The sequence below is a fragment of the Dermacentor albipictus genome, chromosome 5 (genome assembly GCF_038994185.2).
Source record: "Dermacentor albipictus isolate Rhodes 1998 colony chromosome 5, USDA_Dalb.pri_finalv2, whole genome shotgun sequence".
Taxonomy (NCBI): Eukaryota; Metazoa; Arthropoda; class Arachnida; order Ixodida; family Ixodidae; genus Dermacentor; species Dermacentor albipictus.
Window position 1 is genome coordinate 33,572,471 of NC_091825.1, and position 21,124 is coordinate 33,593,594.

Sequence of the window (21,124 nt, forward strand, 5' to 3'; positions counted from 1 at the left end):
AGCTGTGGTGGGTTTTACCTCAATCGTCGAATCTATGTATATATAGGAATTATTGTTCATATTATTATTATTAAAATATTAGATTTTTGGTGCTGGTTGTAATAGACTATTAGTAGGTCATTTCTACGTTGCGGCTGATATGAACATTGAGACTTACATAAATATTCTGGCCACTATTGAAAATGTTATATCGGTCCTTGCTAACCATAAGATACTCATAATTGGTTATTTTATTACGCCTCGAATTTTCTGGCGAAATTTCAACACATTCTTTTTATTTATCTGCCAAGTGCAACTTGTTACTTGCTTGATTTTATATCTTTCACATCTCTGTGCCACTTTAAAAATATCCTCAACTCTTGTACTAGATCTCTGCCTCAGTAACCCAGAATCTGTTAATGTCTCCTGCGGCGATTTTGTCCTTTTTAAGTAACACAAATATCATCCCTCGCTTCATATTTCATTACAATTCGCGAGAGTGAAGTTCCTGGACAATATTAATAAATAAAGAGAACGCTTGTCCACCGTACTTACGTCAATGTCCAAAAGAAAATGTTTACACAGAAAGTTGGCGCATCACTGCTCTGCTACTTGTTCAAGTTTTGAAAAAGAGGATATTGAATAATAGTAATAAAGTGAATAACGATTTCAATAGATCACAACATGTGTGCAACTTCCGTTGGAAATCTCTGTCGTGTCCTAGTTCACATTAATGACTGATGGTACGTTTTGTTAAACAAGAGCACACAATCGGGAGGTCGTTATTGGTATTGTATTTTGGCATTTAAAGATGCTTGGGCGTCACGATTGTGTCGTATTCTCTTGAATGTACTGCTTGTAACTTCCGTGACGAGTAATGGCTGGGAGCTTTCCACGTTGCTTCCTGTGGCATTGGCATTAGATATAGTTGTTGCTTTCAGCGCTAGTATTTCTTTCGCAGCAGTCTTTAGTCCAAAATAGGCGAACGTCTGGGTCTGCTCCTTCGTTCCACCCCAGTATGGAGCGCAGTCACCGCTGGAATCCTCGAGTTCAAGGCCGTAAAAAGCCCAGCCGACGACAGCAGCGACTGAGGGGTCAAGCACATGCCGTACCAAATCTGTCTAAAAAGAAAAAAGAAAACATATAGGCTCACATTTGGAAAAAGGCCCTAAGTAGAAAGTTATTTAATGGAGCAGATGAGAACAGCTTATACCTGCAGCGAAGGGAAGTCACGTACAGTGGTCCAACAAGAGTTTTCACTCCAGTCGACGGTTCGATAAGTGTAAGGGAAGGTAAAATGTTTGCTCGTAAAGATAGTGAAGTCACTATGCCAGGATCTTTATTCAAGGTGGAAAGATTGCGCAGTATCTTTTTAGTACGACGGCTAATTGATCAAATTGCAACTGTGTGTTTTGATCCATGGCCGTGAAGCACCGTGGCTGATACGGAACAATTTTTATTCTGAATTTTAGTGGCTGCATTCCTGGAGATAAAGTTTCTTTTGTATATTTATTGAGTTGAAGACTTGGAGAAAAATAGGTTGAAAGGCAAACAGCAGGTATTACCAAATTTTTACCGGGAGCTTGCCTCTATCATTGTTTATATACGGGACCGTAACTTGGAAGCTAACGAGGAAGCTTGAGAACAAGTTAAAGATAGTCCAAATGTGATGCGTGAAAAATGTTAGGTGTGCCATTTATAAACACTAAGAAAGCGTTGTGCAACAAAGAGCAAACGAGTAGCCGATATTTTTGTAGAGATTAAGGCAAAGAAACGTTGCTGCAGAACTTATCTGAAGATGTTTAACCGAGCTAGTTGGTTCATTATTTGGTGATTGTAGCAGCAGAAACAGTTGAACGCGTAGAGAGGAACGAACAGACGCGCACGTAGCAGCTACGTCCACGTATGTTGGTTCCTTTGTGTGTCTTTGTTCTATCTCAACATGACAGTTGATGGCTGTAAATCAGTCAGTCACTGAAACAATCAATCAGCAAATAAATAAACCTTCATTTTCGCTCCAATTAGAAGAGGACTACCAGAGGAAAAAGCCGCAGCTTCATGAGCTCCTTCACTCTACACAGGACAAAAGTGGTACAAATGAACACAAGAACGAAAGGAAAACTCACTGCAATAAAGATTGGACCTAAATACATGATTGTAACAGGTGTATAACAATTACCGGTTAGCAGAAAGGAAACCTTCCTGAAAAAAATAAATAATACTTAATTCGATGAGAAATCGACCTATGTGATGATACACGGTATTTCCAGTCACGTTTATTTAACTATTTAATTACCGCGAGAAAATGGTCGTTTTTATAGGTTACGCAAAAAAAAATAAAATGCTAGCACACATTGCAGCTTAGCATGTTGTAAATGATAAAATGCTCTTTCCAAAAACACGTTTTCAAGCAAAAAAAATTATTAGGTAAAACATAAAAATTAAAGAAAGCGTCATTTTTGCTGCCAGCTGATAAAAACAATAAAAATATGATATGTACAAAAACATGAATATCAAAGGAAATTTAGAATACACATTTCAAAGTTGAATAACCTAGGAATAGTGTCTGAAAAAATAAATGGTCACTACGGCGCTGTTCTTCGTGTACAAAAGAACAACTAAGACCAGTTCATCACTCAGACCATGCGGTGAAGCAGTTCCTGGATTTTGTGACGCATAGGCGCACTCCTGCCGTTTACCACAATACGACTGATTTTGGTTCAACGTTGTGGTCCTCGTAACACATATTGCAGTTCAACCTTTTCGGCATCCTTTGAGGAAGGTCCAATGACAAGTCCAAAGAACGTACTTCACCAGTTCGTCTGGAGTCACGCACTTTTTTCCAGGAGCGATCGCTCTCAGCGTAGCTGGGCAACGACAGAATTATGCAACCCAGCGTATCTGATTGCATTTTCGCAGATTTGCTTTATCACCTCTGCAGAGAAGAAGAGTAGAAAGAATTCCCACGCTGTTCTTAACTGTCTTGCGCTGCTCCGTAGTGCTGCTGGGCCGAGATTTGCTACGGAGCGGAAGTTGAACGACTGAAGTACATGACCAGGGTTGTTGGAGAAATATGGGCGAGGTCTTTGCCCTGCAGTGGGCGTAACCAGGCTGATGATGATGATGATGATGGAAGTTGAACGAAAATTGGAGGGAAGTTTCTTGGCTGCCGATGGTAACACATCATGACCAAGCTAAATATGCACCCTGAAGGTAATCATTCGAGCGCGTAGGTTGAGTAGAGTGATCGGCAGATAAGCGCGCACAAAGAAGGAGACCGCTCACGGCCGTAAACTCCCCTGTGAAAAGCGGAAGATGTCCCATGCTGACTCAAAACGTCGTCACAGTCAGAGGTTGAATCTGCTTTGGTGTCATCTTTGGAATCATAACTCAAGTCCTCATCACTAAATTGAAGTGTGGGTGTAGCATAGTTATGAGCGCGACGCTTTTCTGGCGCCACAGCCATGCGGGACGACGCAATGAGGGCGTCCTTCGATGACTGTGCAGTGACACCGGCAGCACGCCTTGCCGGGATTTTACGAGAGAAGCGAAGTGGAAACTCTTGGAAACTGGTTGAAAATGCCAGGTCCACATGCTAGACATGCGGCGGACCTTCTGAAATGTACTTTGGTGGAATAAAACGACTTGGACTCCATACTAAAGCCCACTAGTTAACAGTTGGCATCATTTTCGGGTAATTATCACCGCTCTGCACAGCCGGACGGGAAAGGCGGTGATATAATGTAATTATTGACCTAACAGTTCTGCGGAAGCCCGCAAGGTGGAGATAAGTAATTATTAACGGAAAATGAGACATCCACCCAAAGGTAACTAATTGCTACAAAGGGAACCCATAAGGGTTCCTCGAAAGAAAAGCTTCGCAGTCGAGGAAAAATTCGTCCTGGTTCGGGTCTCGAGCCCGAGACCACAGCCTTTCCGGGGCAGCCGCTCTACCATCTGAGCTAACCAGGCGTGTGAGTTTCCTTTGTAACAATTAGCTACGTTTGGGTGGATGTCTTATTTTCCCTTAAGAATTCCCTCTAGGTTGCGTGTTTCCGCAGAACTATTACGTTAAACTTGTGTTTGCTTCAAGTTGTTGATAAATGCGACCTCGTCCTGCAATCTTCTAGGCGCCTGTTTAGCTCAGATGGTAAAACTGCTGCCCAGGAAAGGCGACGAGCGCTTGGTTCGAGCCCCGACATGCGACAAATGTTTCTTCGACTGCGAAACTTTTCTCTCCAGGAACCCGTATGGGTTTCCTTTGTAGCAATTAGCTACCTTTGGACGGCCGTCTCATTTTTCCTTAATAATGTAATTATTGAGTTGCTAGGAGTCATCTGAGTACAAAGTTTTGATACAAGTGCGGCGTAATTGTGAGCGGCATGTTTTTTTTCTCGAGCGCGGCACAGGTTGGCAGCCACTCTCCTTTTCGCTACAACGTATGCAGATTAGTTCGCAAAAAGGGGCCGTGAAGAATCACTACATCGCCAGAGCGGGAAAATTTGAACTGATTCTGAAAGTGCAGTGCTAGTACTAACTACTGCATGGTCTTAAGTGGCTAGGAAACGGCTACAACACGTCGAAATCGGTAATATAAAGCATCAATCACCGGTATATCGATTTCAATAGGCGTCATCAACGAAAGAGTTAACCATAATACAGTGGTCCCTGGGACTTCCATCACTTCGGCTATATGACACATACTCCGGTATCGTAACATTTTGCTGTGGCACTCGCTTGCCAACGTCGCCTCTGAGCAAAGCGGGTTGAAAATGACTGCATGATCCCACCGCTGTGACGACGATGAAATGACGGTGAAAGAATCAAGCCAATGGAACAACAAAGACGGTATGACGACAACGCAATAATGACGACAAGATGCCTATTGTTAAATCGTCACGATGGCAGTCTACGACCTCCCCCCCCCCCCCCCCCCCCCCTGACGACGATTGCATGAAGATTATGGGATGACGACGAGCGTTACGACAGCCGTATGAGGACAGGCGGATGACGAAGAGGGCATGACGACAGTAGCACGATTACGACACAATCACGACGACGGTATGATAACTGATGCATGATAGCGACTGTGACGATGACGAAGTGACGACGCTGCGTGTCAACAGCTGCATAATCACGATTGAATGGCGGCATTATGGCTGTGACAGAATGAAAGGTAATGACGTCGATGAATTGACAAAAGGGGTATGACGTATTAGAACAAAAGTGTGACGCTGTCTCTCGCACGAAAATAGCGCAACATCGATGGCATGACAACAGTTGGATGTTTGAACTTAGAATGACGACGATGGAACAGCCACTGCAACGCCCAGATGACGGCGAGACAATGAATGCATGACGATGACTGTATGATGACGACACAATGATGACGATCGCATGTGGACGGTATGATGGCGGATGATGACGAGCATATGACAAAATGGCGTGACAAAGATTGTATCAGAAAACCTCTACGACGACGATGGTGCGATAAGAGTCAGATGAGGAATCTTAAGTACGATAACCACACGACAGCGACCGCAAAACAACAGATGCGCGATAGGTACTGTTTGACAACAACGCAATGATGACGATTGCGTCACAACGGCAGAATAATCACGAATAAATGGCAACGTGCTATGATTACTGTAGAATGATTAAGAAAGATTGACGCGATTGTAACATTGAAGGCAGTATGATGACGACCGGATGGGACGATGTTATCACGGCGACAGTATCACTACAATGGCGTGACGACGACGGCATGAGGAAAGTTGAATGATGACGATGGAACGACCACGAAGGCTTCGCGATGACAACGAATGTGTGACGGTGACAGACAGACGATGATGGCATTACAACGATATGATGACAATGGAATGAAGGCGCTTGTATGAAGACAATGGCATGACGAAGATAATGAAGAAGCGTGTATGACGATGATGGCATGACTAGGACGGCATGACGATAGTCTTATGGCAAACTTGAATGAAAGCGCTGGAATGACCACGACCTCATCACGATCCCGGGCACATACCTATTGCCCTATGTTGGTAGACACCTTGGGCGACTGTGTTGGCGTCAGTGGTTACATCGATATACATACAGATAGATCAATCCTACGCTCGATAAAGAGATAGATAGTTTCAAATGGCTGAAGTAAACACAGAGTGTTAATCTGCTAAATAATCGTGGTAAGCCATGCAGTGCGTGGACAAAGAACAGGTTAAAAATTATATCTGCAAAATGGCTGTCAAAGGAAAAGATGCTCACTCGACAACCGCAGAAAATTAGGTAGCGTGACGAAATTGCGAAATCTTGGGGTGAAATTTGGAGTCAACTAGCGCAAGACAGGGATAGTTGGAGATCGCTGTGACAAGCCTTCCTTCTGCAGCGAACGTAAGATTAGGTTAACGATGATGCGAACAGATAGAACAATGCCAGCAGTATTGTATATGCGCAGCTTGGAGAACACTCCAAAAAAGCCTATATATACACACCATGAGAAGGCAATATGTTGGCGCTAGGGATGTCTCGATAACTCCGTGAAGTTCCATATAGTGTTTCGAAAATATGTGGCTTGATATGTCATTTAACGTATCCCAAAATCTAAATGCACAAGCGTTCTTTTTATTTCGCCCCCGTTGAAATGTCGCTGCAGCGGTCGGGACCAAACCCGCGACCTCGAGCGACGGCACAGCCGGACAGCTACAGCGGTGCGCGCAGAAGTGTTGATTTGTCGTGCGACCGCTTCGGCAGTGTCGCGTAGACCCTACGGTGTGCTTTAAGTGCGACTCTGTTTCTGTACAGATTGCGTAAGCTGTCCGCCTGACAAATTTGCGGGGTGTTTATATTTTAGTAATCGCAAACACGCACCGTACCGTACCTTCAACATAATTATATGAAATGTGCCCGCAAACGCTCTCGTGTCTATACGCGTAGTGCGCGATGATGAACGCGCCACTGGTGGAGGTCTCGCGAAATGCGCTCGGGAAAGGCGGCAGCCGCGCTCCTTATTTCTCGGCGTCGAGGATCGTGCTTTGCTGTATTATTCACGTTCTCAGAACAAAATAAGCAACACCCCTCGGAACTGTGCGGTGGCCAAAACCTCGAGGCATGTCGAAGAAGAATGGTTGCAAAGTGTGGAGCTCAAATACCAGTAAAAGCATGCCTGCGATACGATTTTAATCATGACCCGCAAAGCCTCATGATCGCGAGAAACGGTAGCAATGGGTCGGCGCCATTCGTCGGGAAATTTTTTGTTTACATGCTTTCTTTGGTCGTTTCCGTGTCTTTCGCACTCGACCATGCTTCAACGTGTCAGCGACGAAGTTGACCACGGCCTGCCCATGTTTTGTTCGGTGCGTCCGCAGTGTAGCGTGCGGTTTAAAGGCATTTCGCTAAAGTTTTCGATGTCGCTTGCAGCTTCTACCATTTGCCGATTCTTTATTGTGTTGCGGTAGCTAGGTAGCACGATTTCACGAGCACATCATGTTGTGTGTTAAGGCTACTGAAACTTCCAAGAACTAAAATTGTTGGTTTTATGCGGCCCAGTAAATCCTGCCACCTGCTGTCACGCACTTCATGTTTTTGAATCTATCTTATGCGTGGCTTCGTGCATGTCTTATTTTTTGGTAGTTGCTTCATGCAGAATTGTTTTTTTACATTGCGAGGTTTTCACCTTGCCTTGTTTGTGAAGGGTCTAAATCACACTCTTTCTTATCGGAACGGTAACAGGCAAGAACTTCTTTAAGAGCTTTATTATTTCCGCCCTAGGACATCATACATATCTTCTTGGGAAATGTGTTAAGAAAAGAGGTAATTCAGGACGAGGATTGGTAATATTTGCTGCACATGGTGTTTCTGTTCCATTTTCAGTGAGATGTTGGCGTCACGTTGGGGAAGTTTTTACACGTCGATGCTCTCTCAGCAGACTTACCACGCAGAGTGGTTTGTTTGTTCCACAATGCAGTGCCTTTTCCAATGTTCATTTTGTGCTCAACTGAATAATTTTTATTATGTTTATGCCGCAGAGGAATAAATCCGAACTTGCCGCCAGCGCCTATCTACTTTGATGGGCGCTGCTTTGCCTTGAAATATGTCATGTGGCATCTCTCTCTCGTAACTTTGGAGAAAAAAAAAACGACTGAGAAGCTCGTCAGAGTTTAGCTTTGTGCGTTTGCAAGCAGGCGCCTAAGGGAACTTTAAATTGAGAAAACTGCAGCGGGGACGGCAGTTTGCCGGCGTATGCAGCGGAACTGCATTGGCGATACAGCGCTAACCCGTGCTATTATTAAACCGTGAGTTTTGGTGGCATCGTTGACTAGTGTACGCATTTCCATGAATAAATTCGCGACTAGTCTTCTTGAGGCGACTTTGACGGAACCTATTCGGCGATTTCAAATGTATTGATAGGCAGGAAGATAACTACGACATGTCGAGACTTCGCATCATGCGGATTTGTTTGAGATATAAGTCTGCACTAAAGACGTGCGCGTATTATTGAGGTACAGAAGCAGTAATACGGCAAAGGTAAAATTTAAAAAAAGATAGAGATATCACATTAGTCAACAAAACAAAGCGGCTAGTTACCATGAGCTCCACTTTGTGTAACTGGGGTTCATTGCGCTTGTCTGCGGCATGCACCTGACACGTATGTGGACCGGGTTGTCCCAAACACCGGTAACACGGTGTTCATGTCCGCTTCCTTAGAGGCCAGCGTCTTTGCTGCAGTTGTCACCGCAGAAGCAGAAGTCTGGCACCCGAGCAAATAAGAAATTGCAGCCGCGCAATTATGCCATCCTTGCTGCCAAGGGTTGTCGACTGCTACTGCTCCCGAGCATACGTTTGAAACAGCCCACTAGGTGGCTATCAGTGGCGCCTCTATAGGGTTGCACTACGCGTATAGTAGTAATGTTTCCTTGCCTTGGTCACGCTGCCTTCTTTCTATCTCTACATATCCCCTTCTTGTATGCGAACTGAGAGCGAATTGTTGTAAGTCTGTCAGTCACTTGTTTAGCATCTTCGTTGGTTCTACCCATTCTGTGTCCCCTCTCCCCCCTCCTGCCTGCTAGTCTATCTAGCTTCCCTCTGGTCTTGCACATTACCAGAAAGGTAAGCTCTGCCATTTATGCAATGCTTTTGTGGGAGGACATGGATAGCTACAGCTGTCAAAAGGTTAATGTGGCGACGCCGAGGGAGCTTTAGAGGGTGCACATGCGACGAGCTGCAATGGTCCAAACTAGTTTCTTTCTCGCGTCTTCTTTCTTCTCTGCCATGCTTCTGACATGTATACGCACGCTCTGAAGAACTCGCCGTGGACGTGTGCCAGACAGCAGCAACAGCAGCAGCAGCAGCAGCAGTGAGAAAGTCGAAGGAAGAGGAGAAGAAAGCTTCACTCTAAAAAAAAAGGACAGGTGGCCCAAAACTGATCCTTGCGGGCTTCCAGGTTGAACTTCGGATGAACCAGATTTTGTAATATTTGCACTGCGCAGATGGCTGGACATCCTTCTTTTCTCTTGGCGCTAGCCTGATGATGGGTCTGCATCCTTATTATCAGTGTAAGCTAATGTATGCTCTCTGGTACGCACAGTACATTGAATAGGGGTTGATAACAGGGTGCACATCGTGGGGAAATAGCCGGTTGATCGCTTACAAATGGGTACTCTTTTGAACGAATCCTTCATAAGATGTCACTATTATTTCCAGTTTCCGAGCACCGGCTCACGCACTTCACGCCTACTACTATTTAGTTTCTCTAATCTTTACAAAATTAACCTCTAGGTAGTCAATACTATGTAGATTCCCAAATTAACTCGGTTGTGCCATCATTTACTAGTATTTCATATATGAATAAAAATTTGCTACAATAGTGTACGTTGCAGCTTGCTTCCCTAATGCACAAATGTTATTCAATCCAGTACGCGATGAGTTCTGCATTCTATCAAGCTGTCTGTGCAATTTAGTCTTTTTAACGGGAGTTTCCAGTACAGCATCAGCAAGGAGTGTAATTTTGAATGTTTTGTGTGTGCTGCAGAAGGTACGCTTTGCTGCTACGCTTCATAAAACATGCCCGTGGCTTCTACGCAAGAACTAAGGTAAACTTGACTCTATCACCTTTAACACTTGGCTGGCACCTACCGAATGAATCACCTAAGGTAGCTTGTGCAGGCTGCTTTTTTTTAACTCATTGTGAGGGGACTGCACACTGATGGAGCATGCGTCTGAGATAGCGATTGTATTGCCACATATATTTGTAGAACAGGCATGGTGCTGCGGTTTCCAGCAATGTGCAGAAGTGCTTTGCAAAATTTTGACATATCTCTAATTCTACCTGATCTGTATTGTTTTTTCCATCTATTTCAACAATATCAATTAGAGGTGTTATCAGAACATAGCAACTTGCTTTCCTTGGCCCTCTGATTAGGATGCCATGTTTAAGCTTTGGCTATGTGGGCAAATGGCCAGCATGAAGCATTACTTAAATACAGTTATTGTATGCAGTGGCTTCTCAGTCGCTATACTCCGTTCCATACATAGCAATCAGCGCTGTGGAAGCGACACAAGAAGATTGGTCAAGAAAAGTGATCACTGTATGCGTTCCGTCCATTGTTGTGCCATTACCACCAGCCCGGATTCCGAATCTGCAAGATGCAGAATTTATCCTGCGAGCGCCCAAATTCTCCCTTCACAAGTCAAGATGCTGAGCCGTCAGGCAGCGGTGCTCTGCGGAGATGCATCGGCGAGCAGCGTGTTCAGATATGCACACAAGTGCCAGACAGCCCGGCGCCGCACCGCCTTTTGCATGGAGGTCACCGCGCGTGCGAACCTTGAACCGGGTGGCCAGCGCGGTCGCTGGTTGGACCTCTCGGACGACCGCCGAATGCTGACTTGTATTGGGCCGTTTCAGTGACAATGGTTCCTCGGGGATTATAAGGCCGCGACGAGCCACCTGGAAAACCGGATCCGCCGACCCACCGGGAGCCAGTGCCGCTCTCGACTGGGGTGAGATGTGTCACGCGTTTTCGCCGGACGTCGCCGTGCGGGAACAGTCGCGTTTGCTGTGAGATCTCGGCCCCAGTGCCGACCCGTTGATGTCCTGTATAAAGACCTGTATATAGTGTATAAAGTACCTTTTGTTATTCTCATCGACGCCTGGCTCGGAGTCTTCGCTACCAACGCTCTGTCACGAAACGGGTGACGAGCGCTACGGGACCACAAAGTCGTAATAGTGGTGCAGCGGTGCAAAGTCGTAACAGTGGTGGCAGCGGTGGGATGTGTAAGAGTGAATGGCAGCTACGGGATTGAGCGGCATCAGCTACCTCGGAGCGGTGAGTGCCTGAAGTTTACCTCAAACACCAGACTTTCTCTGACACAGGTTATAGTAGCTTAGGGAAGGATTTGGTGTTGCATTGTGTTAACCTTGTGTGTTTCAAGCCTAGTGAGAGTGTTTTGACAACGAGGGGATGCTGAGGGGGTAAACAGGGCAGTGTTTGAAATACTTGCATATGTCTTACTAGTAGTGTTATAGTAGCGTACGGCAGGTATATTCAAAAAGGGTAAACAGCAGGAGGACAGAGTGAACGATGGAGAAGTACAAGGTGAAGGAACTTCTCGAAATTTGTGAGGAGTTGGGCATTGAGTTGGGCTCAACCAAAAGAAAGAATGCGATCCTTGAGGTCATGAGGACTAGGGACGTAACGGCTGAGGTAGCCGCAGAGGCCTGTGCGGATATCAGTGAACTTCGGGAAAGGGAGGAAAGGAAAGAAAAGGAACGTCGCGAAGAGGAAAAGGAGGAAAGGAAAGAAAAGGAACGTCGGGAGTTGCAGGCAGAAAGGAAGCGACTTGAGCACGAGCTTAAAATGAAAGAGTTGGAGATCCGAAATAACTCGCCGGCACCTAATCTAACTTCTAACGGTCCAAGAATACGCGATCAACTTCCAGCCTTTGTCGTCGGAGAGGATATGGCCAAATACCTCGTGAAATTTCAGCACGTGTGCGAACGGAATAGCATTGAGCGATCCCTCTGGGCACAGAATCTGTTAGCCTTGCTTCCTGGGGAGGCATCAGACGTAATAACTTGCTTATCGAAAGAGGCGTTTGAGAGCTACAGTGATGTGAAGGAAGCGCTACTGCGGAAGTACAAATTGTCGCCCGAAGCATTCCGGCAGAGGTTCCGGTATGCAAAAAAGGACAAGGAGTCGAATGTTGACTTCGCGTTTCGTCTAAAAGCCGACCTGGTGGAATGGCTGAAGGGCGAAGAGGTTCACGACGACCGCGACAAAATAGTTGAATGCATCGCGTTGGTGCAGTTCTACCGTTGCATTGATGAGGAGGTCAGGCTCTGGCTGCAAGATAGGCTAAAGGAGGTTAGGCTAAACAAGGCTGCAGAGTTAGCGGAAGAGTATTACACCCGCCGCAGCTTGCACAGCAAGGCAGTGCGCATAGAAAAAGCAGATAGGAGAGAGGGGTTTTCCGGGGAGCCCGAAAAACGGAAGCCATTAACTCGCTACAATTGCAAAGAGCAAGGGCACATCGCTGCGAACTGTCCAGAGAAAATTGCTTTTGCAACAAAACAGCGAAATGATACGACGCGTTTCTTTGAAGAATGGAAACCGTTAACCTGCCACAATTGCAAAAAGCAAGGGCACATCGCTACGAGCTGCCCAGAGAAAATTGCTTTTGCAACAATACAGGAAACTCACAAAAACATACGACTATTGGAGCCATATGTGCAGGAAATTAAGGTAAATGGTAAGAAGTGCCGTGCACTTCGGGACTCTGCAGCAACTATGGACGTTGTCCACCCGTCTTTCGTATCCTCGAGTGATTTTACGGGAGAGTGCGCTAGGATACGGCAAGTGGCCGAGGAGGAGAGTGTAAGGTTACCGATCGCAACGATTATCATTGAAGGAGAGTTTGGGAAACTTAACACAGACGCCGCTGTGTCTGCCGCCCTCCCGGAACAATTTGCCTACCTCTTCTCAAATAACTCGGAGCAGCTGCTGAAGGATCAGGGCAAATCATTTTTTGCCGACATGGCGTACATGGCGCTCACGCGGTCCAAAGCGCGCCCGCTGTCGAGGGAACTTGACTTTGCGCCGGTGTGCGAACAGCGGTGCGGCACACGGACCGATCAAGGTAACTTAGGTGGCTAGCAGGCACGGGAGAGGCAGAGCTCGGAGGCTGGCCTAGGCGAGCGGGTCCTGGAAGTGAGTGGGAGTGACGCGTGCAATGCTAGCCGCGATATAGACGCGACGCCGCAATTAGGCGACGCGGGCTCCACACTCGCTCCGGTTTCCGCCAGCTGGCAGGAGCAGGCGGCAGTTGAAAGAGAAACTCTGATTCGCGAGCAACAGGAAGACTGTTCACTAGCCGATCTGAGGAAGAGCGTCAAACGGGGAGTGAAAAAAAAGAGGGTTTCATTTGGCAAGGAATCTGGCTTATTGTACCGCCGCTACACGGATAAGCAGGGTCGCAGATATAAGCAGCTTCGGATTCCGCGAAAATGTCGCCGGGAAAGATGAATGACCTCATTAGCTTCCTCAGTAGTATGTTTTCGGTCCAAGTGATTTCAAGGGGACCATTCTATTTGTCATTATTATTGCTGATGATTAATTGTTCATGATATTTTGGTGTGTTGTTAATTTGAAAACTGGTTGTTTGAGCCTTGTGTACTAGATCGTACACCTGCCTCTTGTTGCAGCGGGAGCAAAAGGGGGGGATAGCAATTTAGTTAGGTTGATTTGGGATTATGGCCTTGTCTGGTGTTTGACGGGAGACAGAGGGCACTTGTTCGTGTTGGGTGTTGCCTTTTGCCGGTCGGTTTTGCAAGCTGCAGAACGACCAACCGGGACCAGTGGCGAGAAGCAAGGGCTTAGGAACGACCCAGTGGAGCTGGTCGAGGTGCCTCGGCGACAACGTGGTGAGCAGAGCTCCTGTCCTGGCGAGTCGGACCTGGGCACGTGAAGTTACCTGGCGTCCCGACACTGGACGTGAACTTGGACGGGCCTGACGAATGTGCGCGCCTGGCATCCGAGCCACGTGGAGGCAGCTCGTCTTCCCGGCGCCTTATCTGAGGGCGGGGATGCTGTTGTGCCATTACCACCAGCCCGGATTCCGAATCTGCAAGATGCAGAATTTATCCTGCGAGCGCCCAAATTCTCCCTTCACAAGTCAAGATGCTGAGCCGTCAGGCAGCGGTGCTCTGCGGAGAAGCATCGGCGAGCAGCGTGTTCAGACATGCACACAAGTGCCAGACATCCCGGCGCCGCACCTCCTTTTGCATGGAGGTCACCGCGCGCGCGAACTTTGAACCGGGTGGCCAGCGCGGTCGCTGGTTGGACCTCTCGGACGACCGCCGAGTGCTGACTTTGTATTGGGCCGTTTGAGTGACAATGGTTCCTCGGGGATTATAAGGCCGCGACGAGCGACCTGGAAAACCGGATCCCCCGACCCACCGGGAGCCAGTGCCGCGCTCGACTGGGGTGAGATGTGTCACGCGTTTTCGCCGGACGTCGCCGTGCGGGAACAGTCGCGTTTGCTGTGAGATCTCGGCCCCAGTGCCGACCCGTTCATGTCCTGTATAATGACCTGTATATAGTGTATAAAGTCCCTTTTGTTATTCTCATCGACGCCTGGCTCGGAGTCTTCGCTACCAACGCTCTGTCACCAAACGGGTGACGAGCGCTACGGGACCACAAAGTCGTAATAGTGGTGCAGCGGTGCAAAGTCGTAACACCATGCATCGCTGCGCGCCAACCGCATTCGCTCGGGCAAGCACGCCTGCAGGGTTGTCGCGACGGGCATTGATGCTTTCATGTAGCATGTGTGGGTTCATTGATTGGTTGCCGTCACCGAAAAAAATTCCATTCTCATGACAACTGCGGCAGAAAGGATGTTCCACATCCGCCGCCAAGGTTCGTTAGTGGTGGCGCTAACACTCCCAGGGTCCTACTAGAAAACATAAATACACAAGAAAGTGGATGGCGAAACAGCTCCGCTGTAGCTCAATTGGTAGAGCATCGTACGCGTAATGCGAAGGCTGTGGGATCGTTCCCCAACTGCGGTAATTAGTTGTTTCGTCCTCTTTCATTTCAAATAATTTATTGTTTCTTTACTTCATTTCTTAAGCACCAGTAAATCCTCCTGTGTTATCCTTAGTCTCAGTGTTTGTTGGCTTCTTATGATAGAAAATGTACTACTAATCTTAAAAATCATCACATACCCACTTTAAAACCCAGTACTTTAGGGGAAAGAATTGCCGAAATTTATTTTTGATATGAGCAAACTTCTTCATTGTTACATATTGCTAATCGAAGGCCCAATATGCACATTCTAATTTCCTCCCTCGCTTTGTTTTTTTCTTCTGTGCAGATGTTTTATTCATGTATCTACAAGGTGCCTCACGTGGGACTTGCGACAGGAAGCTTTTGTGGGCTGCCAGTGCTCTTTTATGAAGGCTCTCCTAATCTGGCTGCTGCTACAATCATGTTTGAGATTCGTGCGTGGCCACCTGTGCTGCAGTTTTTCCCTCTTCTCAATTACACATTCTGCATCTCTTCTAGTCTATTAGTTTAGGAAAGTTCGACTACGTGACATGGTGTGAAGTAGATATCTTGCGGCGTGTTAGCTTGCAATGATGTTTTTATGCGCAGGGAATTCACTAGCGGATGGCATACGGAAAAAAACTCGCCATTATTTCTGCTGATGCTATGCAAGCATATGGCATTGCTTTACAAAGGGCATCCATAAAGTAAGTTACCATTTACTTTTGAATGAGGCACGAACAAGAAAAAATATATATCATCGTATAGAGTGTTTTCATTTATTTCTACTCATATTAAGTGTTGCTGAAAGGAGAATGTAATTTACGAACCGTACGTTGTTGATACATTCGCAATTGATTATCACACCTGATCTTTCCTAGTCCAGTAGCTTGAATTGAACACTCTTTCTAAAGATGCAGCGTATGGCTTTCGAGCAGTTGTTTCTTCTTGCCGGAGCCCTTTCTTGATCGCAATTTTTGCGCGGTTCTTGTGGGGAATTAAGGTGGCTGTGGAGTTTTACAGATATTTCCTACGATAATGACGTATGCGTCTTGCACTCTTCGACTACGCGATGCCTCCATGATTGCTAGTATCCCCGCTGGACAAAACGCGTTTTCGTAATCTACGAAAAAAAGCGGCCGCATTTCGATGGGGTTGAAATGCAAGGTTGCCCTTTCGTGTGCATTGCTGGCAAGTTGAAAACAGCAGACGGTCAAAATTGATCCACACTTTCCATCTACGGCATGCCTGATAATAAGAACATGGTTTTCGCACGTAACCCCCCCCGCCCCCCCGTCCCATAAATTTTTACTCATACGAGCAGCAGCCGAGGAGCGGGCCCCTCACGCCCTGTCTTCGGCATTTCTCTTTCCCCGTGCTAGGTAAGCGAGTGCCTTCACCTGCCAAATTCACATTCGGTGCTTATGGCTGTCGGACTTGTGGACCCACTTGGTCTCGTGCCCATCAGAACAACGAATTTTGCGGGGAGAGCCGACCTTGGAAGGGCCTCTGTTGCTGAGCGGAATTCCGAGGAGCTTTCATCCATAGTTCGCGGCTGTCACCCTAGTGACGCAAAGCCTGTATCGTGCGCGCATTTTGTACATGACAGGGGATAAACCCACTTTTCTTTCGTGCCGCGGCTGGAGTGGTCCCTACGCCTTACCTGTGAGTCAGGGAGAGCGCCGCGGCGCCCCTTTTTGTGCGCTGCGGGGTGGGGACGAGCTACGCATGTCTCCTTAGACCTTAGATAGCCGTTACCGGGAACGTCAGTACGAACCCTCCGCCAATTAGAGAGGTTGGTTGTACTCCGCGAATTTCTGAAGAACAGGACTGATGCCATGAATCTGATTAATTGTAGAATGCTCCTTACTGGAGTTACTTGGCTGAAGGCAAGTGTCGCCCACAGTCTATTGGAAATTACCTTGGTGAATAGCTGGCACAATATTTAAAGCAAGCTAGCGCGCCTATATTCATCCACTTAAATAACGTCCCCATCCGTATGAATTAGTATAACGTAGGCATTCTTCGAACTGTCTGAAGTCTTGAGGCACTGCGTGTGCAAGTTTTTCAGGTATGCATTTCCTCCATCTTTAAATAAATCAACTGTTATCTGTTGTTCACATGCCGCATTTTCGGTACATGCTGGAACAAGGAAAGCGGAGCTCAGTTGAGAACGACAGATAATTGAGTGGTGGGATTACGTGAGATTTTCTGCTGTAAGACAGAATCAGATGGCGCAAGAGAGGAGTTGGGATCTCTGGGAGGAGAGAATTGGGATCTCTGGGAAAAAGCCTTCATCCTGCTGTGAACAAAAACAAGTCTGATGATGATCATGATGTGTCTCAGGGTGGGTGGTACCCTATCGGCGTAGAAAATGATAGGTTCAGTGGGGTTTCCGGTTATATGATCGGTTTGTCCACGCTTCCTAATATTTGCCTATGAATCTATAATTTTTTTTTGCCACAAGGGCAATAGACATACGTTTGTTGTGTTTACGGCGACCAAAACCAGCGAGTTTCAACTTTTCATCCCATATGTGTTTTACAGTGCAATGACCACTATGTAGCTAGGCAGTGAGCCTAGATTTCTAGGTTCGATGTAAAACATAATTTTCCCTCACAGGATGAGCACTATAATGAGTGTAAATATCTTACTTCATTGACGATGCCTGTTGATGTCATGAAAGTGCGCCATCTACCGTGCACTGGGTCGTCCTAGTAATGGCACAGCATGCTCTCTCCGTTCCCACCGCTCTTAAAGGTTGACTTGGTACCACACACCTTTAAAAGCGAAAAAAATTGGCCAGCTTTTATTGTGGTGTTATTAACACGACCTCTCAAAACTCCACCGCATCTGGAGCCACCACCGCCACCGATGTGGTGCGATCGTTTTATTGACCATGCAAACTTAGAAGGCCTGTACACTCGCGGACAACTTTCTGTGGCAATGAAGGGAAAGCTAGGCGCACGTGGCTGCTGCACATGTGCTACGGCGCCAAGTAGTCCGCCAGTGTTTGACAGTGCTTTTGGTTGCTCGGAAGAGACGCTGAATCGGCGCAGCTACTATAAGTGAGACGGTTTCGCGTTGGTCAAGAGGCGGAAGGGAAAAGCCGCAAAATAAGTCAACTGCTACATTCAGTGGTGCGTTTTATCTTATTGAACTGTTGCTAATAAGGTGTTCATGATTTCTCTTCCCAGCTTAATCTAACATGAATGAAAACACGGGACTTTTTTCAGAAGCGCTCTTACTGATGCGCGCTTTCCTTCCGTAGCTTTCCCTTCATTGCCACATAAGTTGTCCGCCAGTACAGAGACGCCCAGTGCGCTTGATAAAAAAAAAAGTGGTGAAGTGGACGCTACTCAATCGGCATCGTGAGAGAAAGGATACCGCTTCGGCTTGCTCTACTGGCGTGCGCAGTGTGCGCAGGCAAATTAGCGTCCCTGCTCATCAGCCATGAGCATACCGCTCCGTGGCGCGTACACTGGCCTGAAAAGAACGGACAGTAAAGTCAAAGTAACACTGTGTCACTTATTTGGTGGGGCGGTTGCAAACGCCCACGGCTTCTGCTCGGTCTAATCTCGTGAACCGTCAAGGAGCGAGTGCTTTGGCGCCTCGGCGGCCTCTATCTACAAGCGAGCTTTCTCAGATGCCGTCAGCGCAACGATAGTCCTTGCTGTCACTTTCACTGCTTCGCGTACGAGTGAAACTTGCAATTGTTTCTTTATTTTGCTTGAGAAGGAAAAATATTTTCACAGTGCTTCTTTATGAACACCCTTGCTGACGCCTTTTGTGTGTCATATCACTCGCAGATGGCTGCGGACGCAAAGGCATGGTCTCAAATCACTGAAGCAACATCACCCTTTCGTCAAGTCAGTGCTACATAGTACCACCATACCGCGCAACTGTAACCCAATAATTTCTGCACCGGTCGTAGCATCTGCAAATCAATGCATTGTTAACATAAATTAGGTGTTTGCACTTTGAGTGGCGTTACACGACGAAGATCGCGTTCGTGCGCAAGAAATATCGAAACTTCAAATCGTATTTATTTATTTTTGCCAGTGTTACACAAACAGACCCCTTCTGGACATTTCACGATTGCTGAAAATAGCACCACTACAGTACGCGGATCGGTAACATGTAATGTCAGGAACTAGGTGACCACAACGTATATTGCAACATTTACTGAAGGCAGTTTATGCATACACCACATTGCTTTATTGAAGGTATAGCGTTTCCTTTCGTGAGTATGCCTCGTTTACTCTAGAAAACCATTTTTTTTGTGAGTGCCGGCACGAAATATTCGTTTGTCGAAAAATAGGCAGTTTCACTAACTTCGTCGTGAATGTTTTCCATATTTTCTATAGCGGGGCATTGATAATTTTGAGCCTGTTGGTATAGATGACCTTGTCGGGCGGGCACATGTAAACAGTATAACATATCACGTTTTAGCTGAAGTCAAGACAACTCGTCGTAAACCATTACTCGCATGAAGCTACTTCAATACAGAGTTACCTGTTCTCGCCTATATTCTTTTCTGGTGCTTGACCTAGCGTGGCAACTTAATTACATATGCCCGTAGATTGCAGATTATTCACCGTCATAATTAGGCAAAATTCAGAGCTTCGAATCCGAATGCCATATTGAAATTGATCTACAGTAATTACGTGTTGCTGTCTAGATATCTTTGCCAAAGTCAGACATGCAAAATGTATTCTGCTTTCGTTTTCATCATTACAAGCACTCTAGCGTCGAAGTCTATAGAAGAAAATAAGTGAAAGGGTCGCTTGTGTATCGCGGAAGTCTGACGACATAAAATGTCCTTTCTGCTCGTTTACATGATATTCACTGCTTAGTAGTTAATGACAATCTGAAAGGCAACATTTTTATGACGCTTTTCTGCTTTGCCATGCATTTTTTAACTTCGCATTGACCACTCATTAAATTTTTATTTTCACAACCATTGTCAGAAATCTCCAGCAAAGTAAGAATGAGTACCGCGACCACAGCTTATGGTTATTGAGATGCACGCCTATGCATTCCTCTGATGTTTTATGCGATGTACAGTTGAACATTTTCGGCACGCATTGGATCGACAGGCTGGGGCGAATGCAATGATAGTATAAATCTAATGAGGCAGATTTCTTCACGTGACGTTATTCCTTCATTTTTACTGATGACCCGCTGAAAAACGCAAGATGTATTCTGCTATGTTTGTATCTGCATAAGGAGTGACATTTAGCCCATTCCTCACAGATGTAATGACCTCAGTTATTATTTGTTGCATTTTATTTCTGTCACTAAGTAATATTTTTGCGTTATCGAAGTATTTACCATGTTTCCGTGCTTTGACACCTAAAGGAGTGTTGTGATGTCATTTTTGACTCCGCCAATTTTCTTGCGTTAACTTAAGGTACGGGACCACGAAGCTATATGAAACACTGGCAAGTCACAGAGTGGTTCAAATAATTTACTACGCTTGCTTTGGAACCCACACATCTTCGTTTTGTTTCCCAGATGGTGCTGATCTGTTCATAAATAGTAGCGGAAGAAATAAAAGGTGATGTATTTAGGAAAGAAAAACGCGTTGTTTTGATTAGATAGTGCAGTTTTGTGTATGTGTGTCTATACTTTATTATGCTTGCTTGCTTTGTTCATTTCGCAATGAACGTATTTCACATCGTCCTATGGTATGAAGGCACATAATTTTAATGAAAGCTCAATCAGGAAAAGTATCTTCACAATGTTTCTTCAAGGAGTGACAATGTAACAAAGCCAGTGGCTTAGGGGTAATGATTTCACCCGCCGTGGTTGCTCAGTGGCTATGGTGTTGGGCTGCTGAGCACAAGGTCGCGGGATTGAATCCCGGCCACGGCGGCCGCATTTCGATGGGGGCGAAATGCGAAAACACCCGTGTACTTAGATTTAGGTCACGTTAAAGAACCCCAGGTAGTCAAAATTTCCGGAGTCCTCCACTACGGCGTGCCTCATAATCAGACAGTGGTTATGGCACGTAAAACCCCATATTTAATTTTTTTAGGGGTAATGATTTATTCGTGAAGGGCTAGTGGCTTCATCTTTGACATTATCTGAAACAT

At 46.2% G+C, this 21,124-nt stretch overlaps 1 protein-coding gene across 10 annotated transcripts in view; it reads right to left on the reverse strand.

Annotated features, from left to right (window-relative positions):
* Positions 1-758: 758 nt before the first annotated feature.
* LOC135908105 (uncharacterized) overlaps positions 759-21,124 on the reverse strand; it is a 126,598-nt gene continuing 106,232 nt past the window's right edge. For all 10 annotated transcript variants that reach the window (XM_065439863.1, XM_065439856.1, XM_065439860.1 and 7 more), the window contains 2 exons: positions 17,681-17,806; positions 759-1,100 (listed from right to left, as the gene is read on the reverse strand). In XM_065439863.1, coding sequence (XP_065295935.1) covers positions 17,741-17,806 — 66 coding nt within the window. In that variant the 3' untranslated portion in view covers positions 759-1,100; positions 17,681-17,740. The remainder of the gene's footprint in view (positions 1,101-17,680; positions 17,807-21,124) is intronic.